This window comes from Macaca mulatta, chromosome 1, assembly GCF_049350105.2.
Source record: "Macaca mulatta isolate MMU2019108-1 chromosome 1, T2T-MMU8v2.0, whole genome shotgun sequence".
In the NCBI taxonomy this organism is placed as follows: domain Eukaryota; kingdom Metazoa; phylum Chordata; class Mammalia; order Primates; family Cercopithecidae; genus Macaca; species Macaca mulatta.
The window spans coordinates 231,037,743-231,050,499 of NC_133406.1; the positions used below are offsets into that span (position 1 = coordinate 231,037,743).

The 12,757-nt window shown below is 56.7% G+C and overlaps 1 protein-coding gene across 50 annotated transcripts in view; it reads right to left on the reverse strand.

The window, feature by feature from the left end:
• PIK3CD (phosphatidylinositol-4,5-bisphosphate 3-kinase catalytic subunit delta) overlaps positions 1-12,757 on the reverse strand; it is a 100,156-nt gene that overhangs the window by 6,106 nt on the left and 81,293 nt on the right. For 8 of the 50 annotated variants that reach the window (XM_077974809.1, XM_077974812.1, XM_015147853.3 and 5 more), the window contains 14 exons: positions 11,530-11,702; positions 6,254-6,482; positions 5,945-6,174; positions 5,409-5,588; positions 4,919-5,068; positions 4,405-4,494; positions 3,136-3,357; positions 2,037-2,133; positions 1,812-1,942; positions 1,393-1,443; positions 1,146-1,313; positions 625-746; positions 286-429; positions 13-112 (listed from right to left, as the gene is read on the reverse strand). In XM_077974809.1, coding sequence (XP_077830935.1) covers positions 13-112; positions 286-429; positions 625-746; positions 1,146-1,313; positions 1,393-1,443; positions 1,812-1,942; positions 2,037-2,133; positions 3,136-3,357; positions 4,405-4,494; positions 4,919-5,068; positions 5,409-5,588; positions 5,945-6,174; positions 6,254-6,482; positions 11,530-11,670 — 2,055 coding nt within the window. In that variant the 5' untranslated portion in view covers positions 11,671-11,702. Of the gene's footprint in view, positions 1-12; positions 113-285; positions 430-624; positions 747-1,145; positions 1,314-1,392; positions 1,621-1,811; positions 1,943-2,036; positions 2,134-3,135; positions 3,358-4,404; positions 4,516-4,865; positions 5,069-5,408; positions 5,589-5,944; positions 6,175-6,253; positions 6,483-11,529; positions 11,744-12,757 lie in introns of all 50 variants that reach the window. The other 42 variants (XM_077974833.1, XM_077974821.1, XM_077974842.1 and 39 more) reach the window with 17 other exon arrangements.

The window sequence follows — 12,757 nt, forward strand, 5'->3', positions numbered from 1 at the left end:
CCTGAGCCTCACCTGCTTCATCAGCACCTTCATGTGGTGGGTGCTGCCCCTGCAGTAGGCCTCCAAGATGAGGCCGAAGCGCAGGGCCACCGACGGCACGTGCATCTCGGAGCTGGAAGGGGAAGGGAGGGCTGAGCCTCGCCAGGCAGGACCACGCAGCCCCTCCCACCCAGCAGGACCTAGTGAGGCCAGGACACCCAGGCCTGCTGGAAACATCCCCCATGGCCTTCCGGGGAGACTCAGGGGCTGGGATTCCCACAGAACGGCTGGGGCGAGTCCCGCTACCGGAGGTGCCAGAAAAGGAAGTGGCCGATCTTGCGGTTGGCCAGGGCCCGGTCCAGCAGGAATTTGGTCAGCTCGCAGTCCAGGTAGGACTCATACTTTAGCACCTGCACCAGCTGCAGCAAGTACTGGAACAGCTCATCGTCCCTGCAGGGAAGGAAGGCGCTGGGGCCCGGAGCTCCCTGACTCAGGACAGGAGGGAGCTCCCTCGGCAGCCAGAGGGAGGCCAGGCAGGAGGGAGCAAGCCCACGAGAAGTTTCAGGCCCCATCCAGAGCCCAGGTCCTGGCAGCCAGGACACAGCTGCCCTCTGGAGAAGTGGGGAATTCCCAGCTGGGACTCACGTCAGTTTCCGCAGCGACTTGATGGCAAAGGAGCCTACGTGGCAATCAGGGAAGCTGAAGTCCAGCAGCTCCAGGGCGCTCAGGACAGGCAGCTCCGGCCAGGAGCACAGCAGGTAGAGCATCTGTGGGGAGTAGAGGCCGAGGTCAGGCTTCGGGGTGGCCGGGGTCAGAGTGGAGGTGGTCGGGGTCAGGATGATGGCCGGCCAGGGTCAGGGTGAGGGTTGGCCGGGGTCAGGGTGAGGGTTGGCCGGGGTCAGGATGATGGCCGGCCAGGGTCAGGATGAGGGTTGGCCGGGGTCAGGGTGAGGGTTGGCCGGGGTCAGGGTGAGGGTTGGCTGGGGTCAGGATGATGGCCGGCCGGGGTCAGGATGAGGGTTGGCCGGGGTCAGGGTGAGGGTTGGCTGGGGTCAGGATGATGGCCGGCCGGGGTCAGGGTGAGGGTTGGCCAGGGTCAGGGTGGTGGGTAGCCAGATGCTGTGGTCTGCCCCCAGCTTCACCCTCAGGTGCCCCTCCCCACCCACCTGGGCCACATCCTCGTGCTTGTTCCACTTGGTGACCAGCAGCAGCCGGGCTAGCGCCTCCGGGAAGTGCTCCTGGACTTCGTGCCGCAGCTTCCACACCAGGTCCTTCTCATGCTCATACAGCTCCCCAGACCCCCGCCGCTCCAGGATTTCCCGCAGCTGCAGCTGCTGAGGGGTATGGGCAGGGGTGAGGGCTCTGGCTCCATGCCGGCTCCGTGCCCCCACCCCACACCCCCACCTCACTCACCTCCTCCTCAGTGACATGTACACACTCACTGTGCCGCCCCAGCTCCAAGATCTGCAACAAACAGCTGCACTCAGCGTCCCCCAGGGCCTGGACCAGCCCAGGCAGGATCCCCAGGCAGGGGGTCGCCACCCCGATCATCCTTGAGGGGGCGCTGTCCCGTGCATGGAGGCATATCCACAGTAGCTCTGGCCTCCACCCACGAGATGCCAAGAGCATCCCTCCCAGCAGCTGTGACAATCGAAAATGTCATCAGATTGCGCAGCGTCCCTGCAGGCAAAATGGCCCCTGGGAAGACCCCAGATATGCCTGGTAGCCCGGCCCCAACGTGGCCAGGGAGCACTCTCTGAAGAGCTCCAGGAGCAGGGCCAGGAGAGCTCCCCGTCAGCCCCTCAGCCTCACGTGGCGGGGCCCCCACTGACCTTCTCCAGGGCGGGATAGTACACGGGGTGCGGGGCCACCTCAGGCAGGCAGATGAGCAGGGCGGCGGCGCTATCCGTGTTGGGGTTACTACGCACAGTGCCTGTGGGGTTCAGCAGCTCGCCCTTCTCATCTGAACACAGGGGCAGAGGAAGTTGTAGAGGGGAGACCAGCATTTCTGGGACCCTCACATTCCCAACGCCTCTCCCTCCCGGGCCTGGGCCGACCTGGGACGGAGGGCCACATGTAGAGACAGCGTTCCCCAGTCTTAAGCTGGTCCTTGTAGTCAAACAGCATGAGGTTGGCCCAGGCAATGGGGCAGTCCTGCAGGAGGACAGGGCAGGTGAGGACAGCCACTCAGGGGCCTCTAGACCCAACTTCGCTGCCCTCCCCCGGCACCCCACCCGAGAAGACCCAGAGCCCAGCTAAGGTCTCCCCACCAGACCCCTGGGAGACCCTGCTTGGGGAAGGAGAGGAGCCGCTTTTTCCTCTTTCCTCTGAGGGCTCCAGAGGTGAAGCCAGCCGACATCTGCTGCCCCCTCCTGTTCCCACCCTCACCCCTACTCAGGCTTTTTTTTTTTTTTTTTTTGAGACGGAGTCTTGCTCTGTCGCCCAGGCTGGAGTGTAGTGGCGCGATCTCGGCTCACTGCAACCTCCGCCTCCTGGGTTCAAGCAATTCTCATGCCTCAGCCTCCCAAGTAGGCATGCACCACCACGCCTGGCTAATTTTTTTGTATATTTAGTAGAGACGGGGTTTCATCATATTGGCCAGGCTGGTCTCAAACTCCTGACCTTGTGAGCCACCCGCCTTGGCCTCCCAGAGTGCTGGGATTACAGGCATGAGCCACCACGCCCGGCCCTCCTGGCTTCTTGAGAAATCCCCAAACAGACGGCACAGCCCGGAGGCCAGCCCAGCCCAGCTCAGCTCGGAGTGAATCAGCCCCAAGGGGAGCCACATACTGGGACCATGACTCAGCACCCAGCCACTGTGCCTCCAGGCCAGCCACTGAGTCAGGCTTTTCTGCTCCAGGGATGACACTGTGCTTGTCCTTCCATCCCAGGGCACTACCTGCAGGTTCCTGCAGGACCACAGCCCAGGCCAGATATTCTGAGGCAGCATGCATAGGAGCCCAGGAGCCCAGAGTGTCCCTCGAGCAGGGCTGGTGGCCAGACTGGGGTGGACGAGGAGGCTGGGGTCCACAAGCAATCCCAGGACTCCCATCCCCAGGCTGTGTGCTTGCCGGGAGGAGAGTGGTGAGTGGCCCAGCAAGGGGCTGCGCTGGCTCCCCGGGGCCTGCACCCCTCCCCGCCGGCCCCGGGACCCACCGCCTTCTTGGACTTCTTCTTGGTGGAGCGGGCCTTCTTGGCTTTCTCGATCACGGCGTACAGTGCAAAGCAGAGACGGGCCATGCGGGGCAGGTCGCAGATGTGGATGTCGAACTCTAGCCGCTGCTTCCACACAGGTTCCGAGCACACGCTCACCTCCGAGCTGGACACCGTCTTGCACAGCATCTCGTTGCCGTGGAAAAGCCCTGCCTGCACCACCAGCTGCAGAAGGTGCCAGGATGAGGGGTGAGGGGTGAGGGGGTCCAGCCCCTCTCCCCTCCCCTTAAGGAGGTGTCAATCTCCCTGTTGCATGTCCTCAGGTGGGTCTGAACTCTACTTCCCATGCAAAGGAAGGTGGTGCAGCACAGGGAAGGCCTGAGGGGCACGCGTGGCCCTGGGGTGAGGGAGGATACCATGGGCTAGGCACGGGTGCCCTTGTCTCAGCTCCCCCAACTCTGGGGACCTCGGGGCATGTCCATTCCCCACTCCAGGATTCAGTTTCCCCATCAGGGATCCGCAACTCCAGGGACCCTTGCTCTAACATCCTAGGGCTCCCCGGACTTCTCAGATTCCTAGGAGCCCATGTGGGTGGGGAAGGACTTTTCTTGCCACCTGATGTCTGGCCCCCTCCAATTCCATCTGACACCACCACCCTGGAAGTCCCTCTGATCCAATCGCCCTCGATTCCTGCCAGAGGAACCCAGACCTGCCCTGCTCATACAGTTTCCCCAGTGAAACACGCTCCAGGCAGGAGAGCCAACCTGAGGACTCAGGTATCGCGTCCTGCAAACAGGACAATAAAACCCATGCCTGCAGGCTGTTGTGATGGAGTGTGTGAAAGTGTGAAGACAACAGGGAGGTGGGCTCGGCCCCCAAGGGGTTGAGGCAGGTGCAGCCCTCACAGGCTGCAGGCACAGCCCCCAGCCCAGCCCAGCTGGACCCAGCCCCTCTTCCATGCCCGGCCCCTCCCCCAGCTCTGCAGTCCCAGATCCCTGGGCTGAACCTGGCCTCACAACCTCCACCAAAGCCAAATACCCAGAACGCTGCTTGGCCCACATTTCTACGAATCGGCCTCCAGGGCCGGCTGGCCCGCCCCCCTTCCCACTTCCTGTTTTCAAGCCGCTCACAGCGCCTCAGGCAGGGATGCTGGGTAATGTGGTCAGGTGGCTTTCATGTGATCCCCCTCCTTCCTCTGCTGCCCCTCCGGGATACAGCCACCTTGTTGGTGCAAAAAAACAGTGTCTCCCCCACCTATCCCAGGAGCCCCACCTTCATCCGCTCGTCGGCGTTCACTTTGCTGCCCTGGATGAGCTCGATGCAGAACGGCTGCTCCAGGGACCACAGGGACACAGAGAAGGGCTGGGGGTCGGGGAGGCAGGGCTGTTAACACGGCTCAAAGAACAGCTTGTCTCCCTGGTCGATGGTGAGGCCCGTGACCACTCGGGGCGGGTGAGAGGGTCACAGGTTTGCGGCCAGGCTTGGGCCTGTCCACAATGCTCTCCTTTACCAGAAAACCTGCCATGCGGGCTTCCCAGGGGGGCCCAACACCCCTGAGCTCTGCAGAGAAGGGCAGCCGGTGAGCCAGGCATGGGGCTGCCCCCCACCCACAGCGGTCCCACAGGCTCCCGGCCCAGGACGCTGGTCAGCTGTGTTGGCTTCCCCAGCTCAAAGCCCCAGCCCTCCATACCAAGGGCCCCTGGACCCATGGCCAGTAGCACCTGGAGTTGAACGCCAGGCGAGAAGAAGGGGTGGCTCGGAGGGGAGGCGGAAGGCGCCATCTCACCTTCTTTGCAGGAATGGGAGGCGGCTTGGCACGTGGTTTCTGGACCTGGGGGGCAGGGTTGCTCTGCTCATCCCGCATGGCGAGGATGGAGGAGGAATGGACCATGGTCAGGTGAGGGGTCAGCCCACTGTGCAGGCAGCTGCAGATGTACTGAGACGGGGCGCAGGGTGAGCGGCCGGTGGGGCGGCCCCAACCACTCCCTGGACACCAGGATTCCCAGGACCCCCCAAGCTGCCCACTGCCTGTCCCAGGCCTTGGGGGAGGGGAGGACTTCCTGCTGGTCTTTCCTGCCCCACCTCCACCTCCCGAAGACGGAGCCCCTCCTTGTGCTCTCAGAGAGGGCCAGCGCTACCAGGGGATGCTCTGGTGGTGACCCAAAGGCCTGGCTCAGCAGGCTCAAGATGCGCCCAAATGTCAGCTCCCCAACTCCCACCTAGGACCCGTCCAGGGCGGCGGGAGCCCAGAGTGCAGCGGGCCTCAGCGGCCTCACCTGGAACTGGCAGAGCGGGTAGCTGCCGTACAGGTACTCATGCCTGCCGTTCACCTGCAGCGTGTAGTCTTCCGGCTGCTCCACCAGCGGCTGCCGGAACACCGTGGCCTTCTTCCGCAGGGCACAGGCCATCAGCGCCAGCGGCACGTCCTTGGTGGACACCTGGAAGGTGAAGCTCTCCTGTGGGGAGGAGGGAGGTGAGTCTGCTGCCCTCGAGGCCCCCGGGGTTCTGGGGCACAGGGCAGGGTTGCCTATTTGCCCCCAAGGACAGGGTCTGGGGAGTTCACGGACGACACTGGGAAATATTTGTTCAAAGAATGAACTGATGCCCAAAGCCCCACACCACTGGGTCATCCTGCCACGTCGAGCTTGCCTGGGGGGACGTTCAGCTGAGCCCCACACATGCACAGACACCTGGCAAACACCATCTGATGCCACTGGGGGAGGGGGGCCTGTGGATGACTGAGGAGTTTCACGGAGGAAGTGCTCCCCATGGACAGAGCAGCCTGGATGCCGCAGGCTACGAACGGGCTCACCTCGCTGCCCTCAAACTTGACGTTGACCAGGAGGGCCCGGTTTGGGAGCCGCAGGGTGCCAGGGCCCCAGGTTCGAGCCGAGGGCTCCAGCTGCAGGGGGAAGCTGTACTGCAACCAGGCCTCCCAGCCCAGCTGCTGCCGGCGGGCGGCCGCCTCCTCGCAGAACTGGCACATCTTGGCACGAAAGTCGTTCACTTCTGGGTCGCACAAGGAGTCAAACTCGTGGAGGCCTGTGGGGCGGGGAGGGCTGGGTCAGCGGGCAGGGCAGGCAGGGCCAGCCCGGCCACACGGCCCACCCGGCAGGGCTACCTTTGCCGATGAGGAGGCTGATCTGCGAGTTGATGAGCTTCTTCACGCGGTCGCCCTCGCGGGCCACCAGGCGCAGGACGGGCAGGAAGGGCTGCACGTCGCACAGACGCCGTTGCTCATCCTCCAGCTCCTGCTGCTCCGCCGTCTGGTTGATGCAGGTGAACACATAGGCCTCGGGGCCACTGAGCATGTGGAAGAGTGGCTCATACTGGGCGCGGTGCCACAGCAGCTGGGGGGACAGTCACTGGTAAGCCCCTCCACCCAAGGCAGCCACTGGGAGGTAGGAGGCTGAGGGTGGATGGAGAGCTGGCCTCCAGCCTCGGGGGTCCAAACCTCCCAGAGGGCAGAGGCAGACCCCAAGATCTGTGCTCTCTGCAGCCCCCCGGGTGCTGATCATGGGTGGACAGGCTTCTCCACTGCTGCCCTTCTGTGGGGGCAGCTGGGAGGTGCTGAGATCTGGGGCTGGCACCACGTCCCACAGGCTTCCCTCCCAGAGCGCAGGACTACCCTAGGTCACTCCAGAGATGGGTGCCATGACCTTCACGCATCCCAGCTAACTATCCTGGGGTTCTTCACCTATTTATTTTATTTTTGAGATGGAGTCCCACTCTGTCGCCCAGGCTGGAGTGCAGTGGCACAATCTTGGCTCACTGCAACCTCTGCTTCCCAGGTTCAAGTGATTCTCTTGCCTCAGCCTCCCGAATAGCTGGGATTATAGGCAGGCACCACCATGCCTGGCTAAATTTTTTGTATTTCTTTTTAGTAGAGATGGGGTTTCACTGTGTTGGCCAGGCTGGTCCCAAACTCCTGACGTCAGGTGATCCACCCGCCTCGGCCTCCCAAAGTGCTGGGATTACGGGTATGAGCCACCGCGCCTGACAACCCTGATTTTTAAATGTTGGTAACGAACTCAAAAATATTTAACACAGCAAGGGGGCCCAAAGAGAATTCTCCATGGAGTGTGTGCCCTGGGGTGACGGGCCTCCAGCTCTCCCAAGCAACAAGCAGTTGAAAGGTGTTCACTGAGTCACAAAGATGAGAAAGGAGGGAAGTTCCCAGTGTTCCTACCAAGGGCAACGGCTAACTATGGTCTGTCAAGCAGTGGGATGGCGCCAAGCTGTGACAGTCTAGGGACCGTCTAGCAGCTCTATGTGCTGGCCTGGAGGGGTCCAAGGTGTGTCATTAAGTGAGGGGAAAACCCCAAGATCTAGAGCAGCAGGTGTGAGTCAAGCCCATTTCCATTAAAACACAAAACAGGCCGGGCGCGGTGGCTCACACCTGTAATCCCAGCACTTTGGGAGGCCGAGACGGGCGGATCACAAAGTCAGAAGATCGAGACCATCCTGGCTAACACGGTGAAACTCCGTCTCTACTAAAAAATACAAAAAAACTAGCTGGGCGAGGTGGCAGGTGCCTGTAGTCCCAGCTACTCGGGGGGCTGAGGCAGGAGAATGACGTAAACCCGGGAGGCGGAGCTTGTAGTGAGCCAGTGAGCTGAGATCCAGCCACTGCACTCTAGCCTGGGCGACAGAGCGAGACTCTGTCTCAAAAAAAAAAAACAAACCAAAAAACACACAAAAACCCTAATAAACATACTGATTAACATAGGCCAGGGGTTAGCAAACCACCCTTTTCCTGGTCAAATCCACCTGCTACCTGGTTAACCCCACAAAGCCACGCCCCTTCATTTACATATCACCCAGGGCTGCTCCTGTCCTGTGGTGGCAGGACTGAATCATCACAACAGATAACAGAGCCAGCCAGCTAAAATATTTACTATCTGGCCCCTGGGGATAAATACAAATAGGAAGAATCGGGACCAAATCGAGATGTATATGCTATGCCTCTGCACTGTTTGCATTTTAATAACCCACAGGCACAGCTCTGTAAGTGGAAAAATAAGACTAATTTAAAATGACCTCTAGGTCAGGTGTGGTGGCTCACTCCTGTAATCCCAGCACTTTGGGAGGCTGAGATGGGAGGATCACTTGAGCACAGGAGATCACGGCCAGCCTGGGCAACATAATAAGACTCCATCTCTACAAAAAATAAAAAAATTAGCTGGTTATGGTGGCATGCACCTGTAGTCCCAGCTACTCAGGAGGCTGAGGTGGGGGAATCATTTGAGCCCAGGAGGTTGAGGCTGCCGTGAGCTGTGATCATGCCACTGCACTACAGCCCAGATGACAGAGCAAGACCCTGTCTCAAAAAAAAAAAAAGTATAAAAATAAAAAACTAAAATGATATCTGTAGCTTGGGCAACATGGCAAGGTCCTACTGCTACAAAAATAAATAACTAAATAAAATTAGCCAGGCGTGGTGGTGTATGCCTGTAGTCTCAGCTACTCAGCAGGCTAAGATGGGAAGATCGCTTGAGCCCAGGAGGTCGAGGCTGCAGAGGAGCTAGGATTACACCACTGCATTCCAGCCTGGGCAACAAAGTGAGATCCTTCTCAAGCAAAATAAAATACAATGGTATCTATATAAAGTTAATAACGTGAATAAGATGTTATATCGTGGCCGGGCGCGGTGGCTCAAGCCTGTAATCCCAGCACTTTGGGAGGCCGAGACGGGCGGATCACGAGGTCAGGAGTTCGAGACCATCCTGGCTAACACGGTGAAACCCCGTCTCTACTAAAAAATACAAAAAAAAACTAGCCGAGCGAGGTGGCGGGCGCCTGTAGTCCCGGCTACTCGGGAGGCTGAGGCAGGAGAATGGCGTAAAAAACCCGGGAGGCAGAGCTTGCAGTGAGCTGAGATCCGGCCACTGCACTCCAGCCTGGGCGACACAGTGAGACTCCGTCTCAAAAAAAAAAAAAAAAAAAAAAAAAAAAGATGTTATATCGTTAACTCAGAAAAAAAAGATATGAAAGGTCATAATCAGAACTATCACAAAAAACACTGTACATAGAGGAGAAAACAGGCAATAGCCAAAGTATTCACCGTGGTTGTCTCATATGGCTGGATCAGAGGTAATTTTTTTCCTTTTTCCACTTTTTCTTCTTTTCCTACATTTTATTTTTTATTTGTGTTCGTTTTTGTTTATTTATTTATGTATTTTACAGACGGGGTTTCACTCTGTCACTCAGGCTAGAGTGCAGTGGCGGATCATGGCTCACTGCAGCCTCAAACTCCCAGGCTCAAATGATCCTCCTGCCTCAGCCTCCTGAGTAGCTAGGATTACAGGCACATGCCACCACACAGGCTAATTTTTTTTTTTTTTTTTTGAGATATTGTTTTGCTCTTGTTGCCCAGGCTGGAATGCAATGGCCTGATCTCGGTTCACTGCAACCTCCACCTCCCAGGTTCAAGCAATTCTCCTGCCTCAGCCTCCTGAATAGCTGGGATTACAGGCATCCACCACCATGCCTGGCTAATTTTTTGTATTTTTAGTAGAGATGGGGATTCACTATGTTGGCCAGGATGGTCTCAAACTCCTGACCTCAGGTGACCTACCTGCCTCCACCTCCCAAAGTGCTGATAAGAGACGTGAGCCACCATGCTTGGCCCTGGCTAATTTTTTTATTTTTTATTTTCTGTAGAGGCAGGGTTTTGCCATGTTGCCCAGGCTGGTCTTGAACTCCTGGGCTCAAGCAATTCTCCTGCCTTAGCCTCCAAAAGTTCTGGGATTACAGGCATGAGCCACTATGCCCAGCCTTTTCCTAAATTGTAATGTGTCCATATTATTCTTCCAATGGAAGGAAAAAGAAACTTAATTTTTAAAGACATCTCCCAGGAAGAGAAGAAGAAAAAACTCTCAAAGATGATCCATTACTTCTTTCATTTGTTTTCCCTGCTCCCAATTATAGCTTTTAAAATTCTGGGATAAGGGCCAGGTACAATGGCTCACGGCTGTAATCCCAGCACTTCGGGAGGCCAAGGCGGGCAGATCACTTGACGTCAGGAGTTTGAGACCAGCCTGGCCAACATAGTGAAATCCCGTTTCTACTAAAAATACAAAAATCAGCTGGGCATGGTGGCACGTGCCTGTAGTCCCAGCTACTTGGGAGGCTGAAGCAGGAAAATCGCTTGAACCCGGGAGGCAGAGGTTGGTTGCAGTGAGCCGAGATCGCACCACCGCACTCCAGCCTGGGCAACAGAGTGAAACCCTGTCTCAAAAAATAAAAATAAAATAAAATTCTGGGATAAGGTCCTGCCCTCCCACAGCCTAACGCTTGATCCCTCAAGTCCCATGCTCAGTAAGGGCACAAGCCCTTTTGGTCACAAGACAATATCCACCAAATATCATCCACATATTTTATCCTTTGACTCAGTAGTCCATCCTGAAGAGTATTCAACAAACCAAAATCTCTTTCCAAAGATGTTGTTTACAATTAGCCTACAGTCCCAGCTACTCGGGAGGCTGAGGCAGGAGAATGGCGTGAACCCAGGAGGCGGAGCTTGCAGTGAACCGAGATCGCGCCACTGCACTCCAGCCTGGGCGACAGAGCAAGACTCCATCTTAAAAAAAAAAAAAAAAAAAGATGTTGTTTACTATGGCAACAGCTTTAAAGACAAAAGACCTGTAAACCACTTAGGCAGCCTTAGGATGGAGTGTGGTTTCAAATATGATGGCACATTCTAGCCTGGGCAACATGGTGAAACCCCATCTCTACAAAAAATACAAAAAAAAAAAAAAAATTAGCTGGGTGTAATGGCACGTGCCTGTAGTCCCAGCTACTCAGGAGGCTGAGGCACGAGAATTGCTTGAGCCTGGGAGGCGGAGGTTGCAGTCAGCTGAGATCATGCCACTGCACTCCAGCCTGGGTGACAGAGCGAGACCATCTCAAAAACAAAAACAAAAACAAAAAACACCATTATTGGCCGGGCGCAGTGGCTCACGCCTGTAATCTCAGCACTTTGGGAGGCCCAGGCGGGAGGATCACCTGAGGTCGGGAGTTTGAGACCAGCCTGACCAACATGGAGAAACCCCGTTTCTACTAAAAATATAAAATTAGCCGGGCATGATGGCGCATGCCTGTAATCCCAGCTACTCAGGAGGCTGAGGTGGAAGAATCGCTTGAACCCAGGAGTTGGAGGTTGCGGTGAGCCGAGATTGCGCCATTGCACACCAGCTTGGGCAATAAGAGCGCAACTCCGTTTCAAAAAAAACACACACACACACACAAAAACCCCATTATTTATCTTTTAAAATTCTCATCTGAGGATCCCAAGTCTGAAAAGCAATGCATCTGTCCATCTGTCTGTCCGTCTGTCTGTCTGTCTCTCTCTCTCTCTCTGAGCACCAAGGTCTGAGGACCAGATGGAGGCTGTACCTGCTTGATGGTGCTGAGGTTGGCATTGCGGGACACAGGGAAGTTCAGGTAGACCCCTGTGGGCAGCAGGAAGTCAACCACGACGCTCTGATTCTCCTCCTTGGTCCAGAATTCCATGGGGCAGTCCACCCCAGGGGGCATCCTGCGTTGTTACTTCCCAGATGCCAGTGGTCCTAAAAATGAAGAAATGGCAAAATGAGCTACCTCAGCTGGGCTGGGTGAGGCCTTTGGAAGGGACTCTCTGGAAAACAGTGGGCCTTGGACGGCAGGAAGCTCAGCAGTGAGTTCCCGACCTGCGGGCACAAAAAGCTCGCCTCTCTCAGGGCCTCGTCCTGCCCAGGGTGGCTTGTGGCTCCTACCACTCCGGGCCATGGCCCCAGCTGCCTCTTCTCCCAGGCAGACACGGCATGTCCTCCCCACAGCAGCACTCGCAGCAAACCATCTTTCCTCAGGAACATACACATCCACGAAACCCAGTCATGGCCACCAGCTGGCACAGAAGGGAGACGGCAGGACAGCTGGTCAGGGACCCTGAGACCTGAGAGGCCGAAGGCTGCAGTTCTTAGAAATATATTTTTATTGACTGATTGATTGATTGATAAGCCAGAGTCTTGCTCTGTCACCCAGGCTGTAGTGCAGTGGCACTACCTGGGCTCACTGCAATCTCTGCCTCCTGGTTCCAGAGATTCTCCTGCCTCAGCCTCCCAAGTAGCTGGAATTACAGGCATATGTTACCACATCTGGGTAATTTTTATACTTTCGTAGAGACAAGGTTTCACCATGTCGGCCAGACTGGTCTTGAACTCCTGACTTCAAGTGATCCGCCTACCTCAGCCGCCCAAAGTTCTGGGATCACAGGCGTGAGCCACCATACCCAGCTGTGAAATAATTTTTTTTTTGAAACAGGATCTCAATTTGTTGTGCCAACTGGAGTACGGTGGTGCCATCATAGCTCACTGTAACAGAAATTCCTAGGTTCAAGCGATGTTCCCATCTCACCCTCCCAAGTAGCTGGGCCTACGGGTGCGCACCACTAAACCTGGCTAATTTTTAAATGTTTTGTAGAGACAGTCTCACTATATTGCCCAGGCTGGTCTTGAACTCCTGGGTTCAAGGGATCTTCTCACTCTGACCTTCCAAAGTACTGGGATTACAGGCATAAGCCACCACACCCAGCCTCTTTGAAACTTTCTGACCAGAAACTAAAAGGCTTAAAAATGGCTTTGGT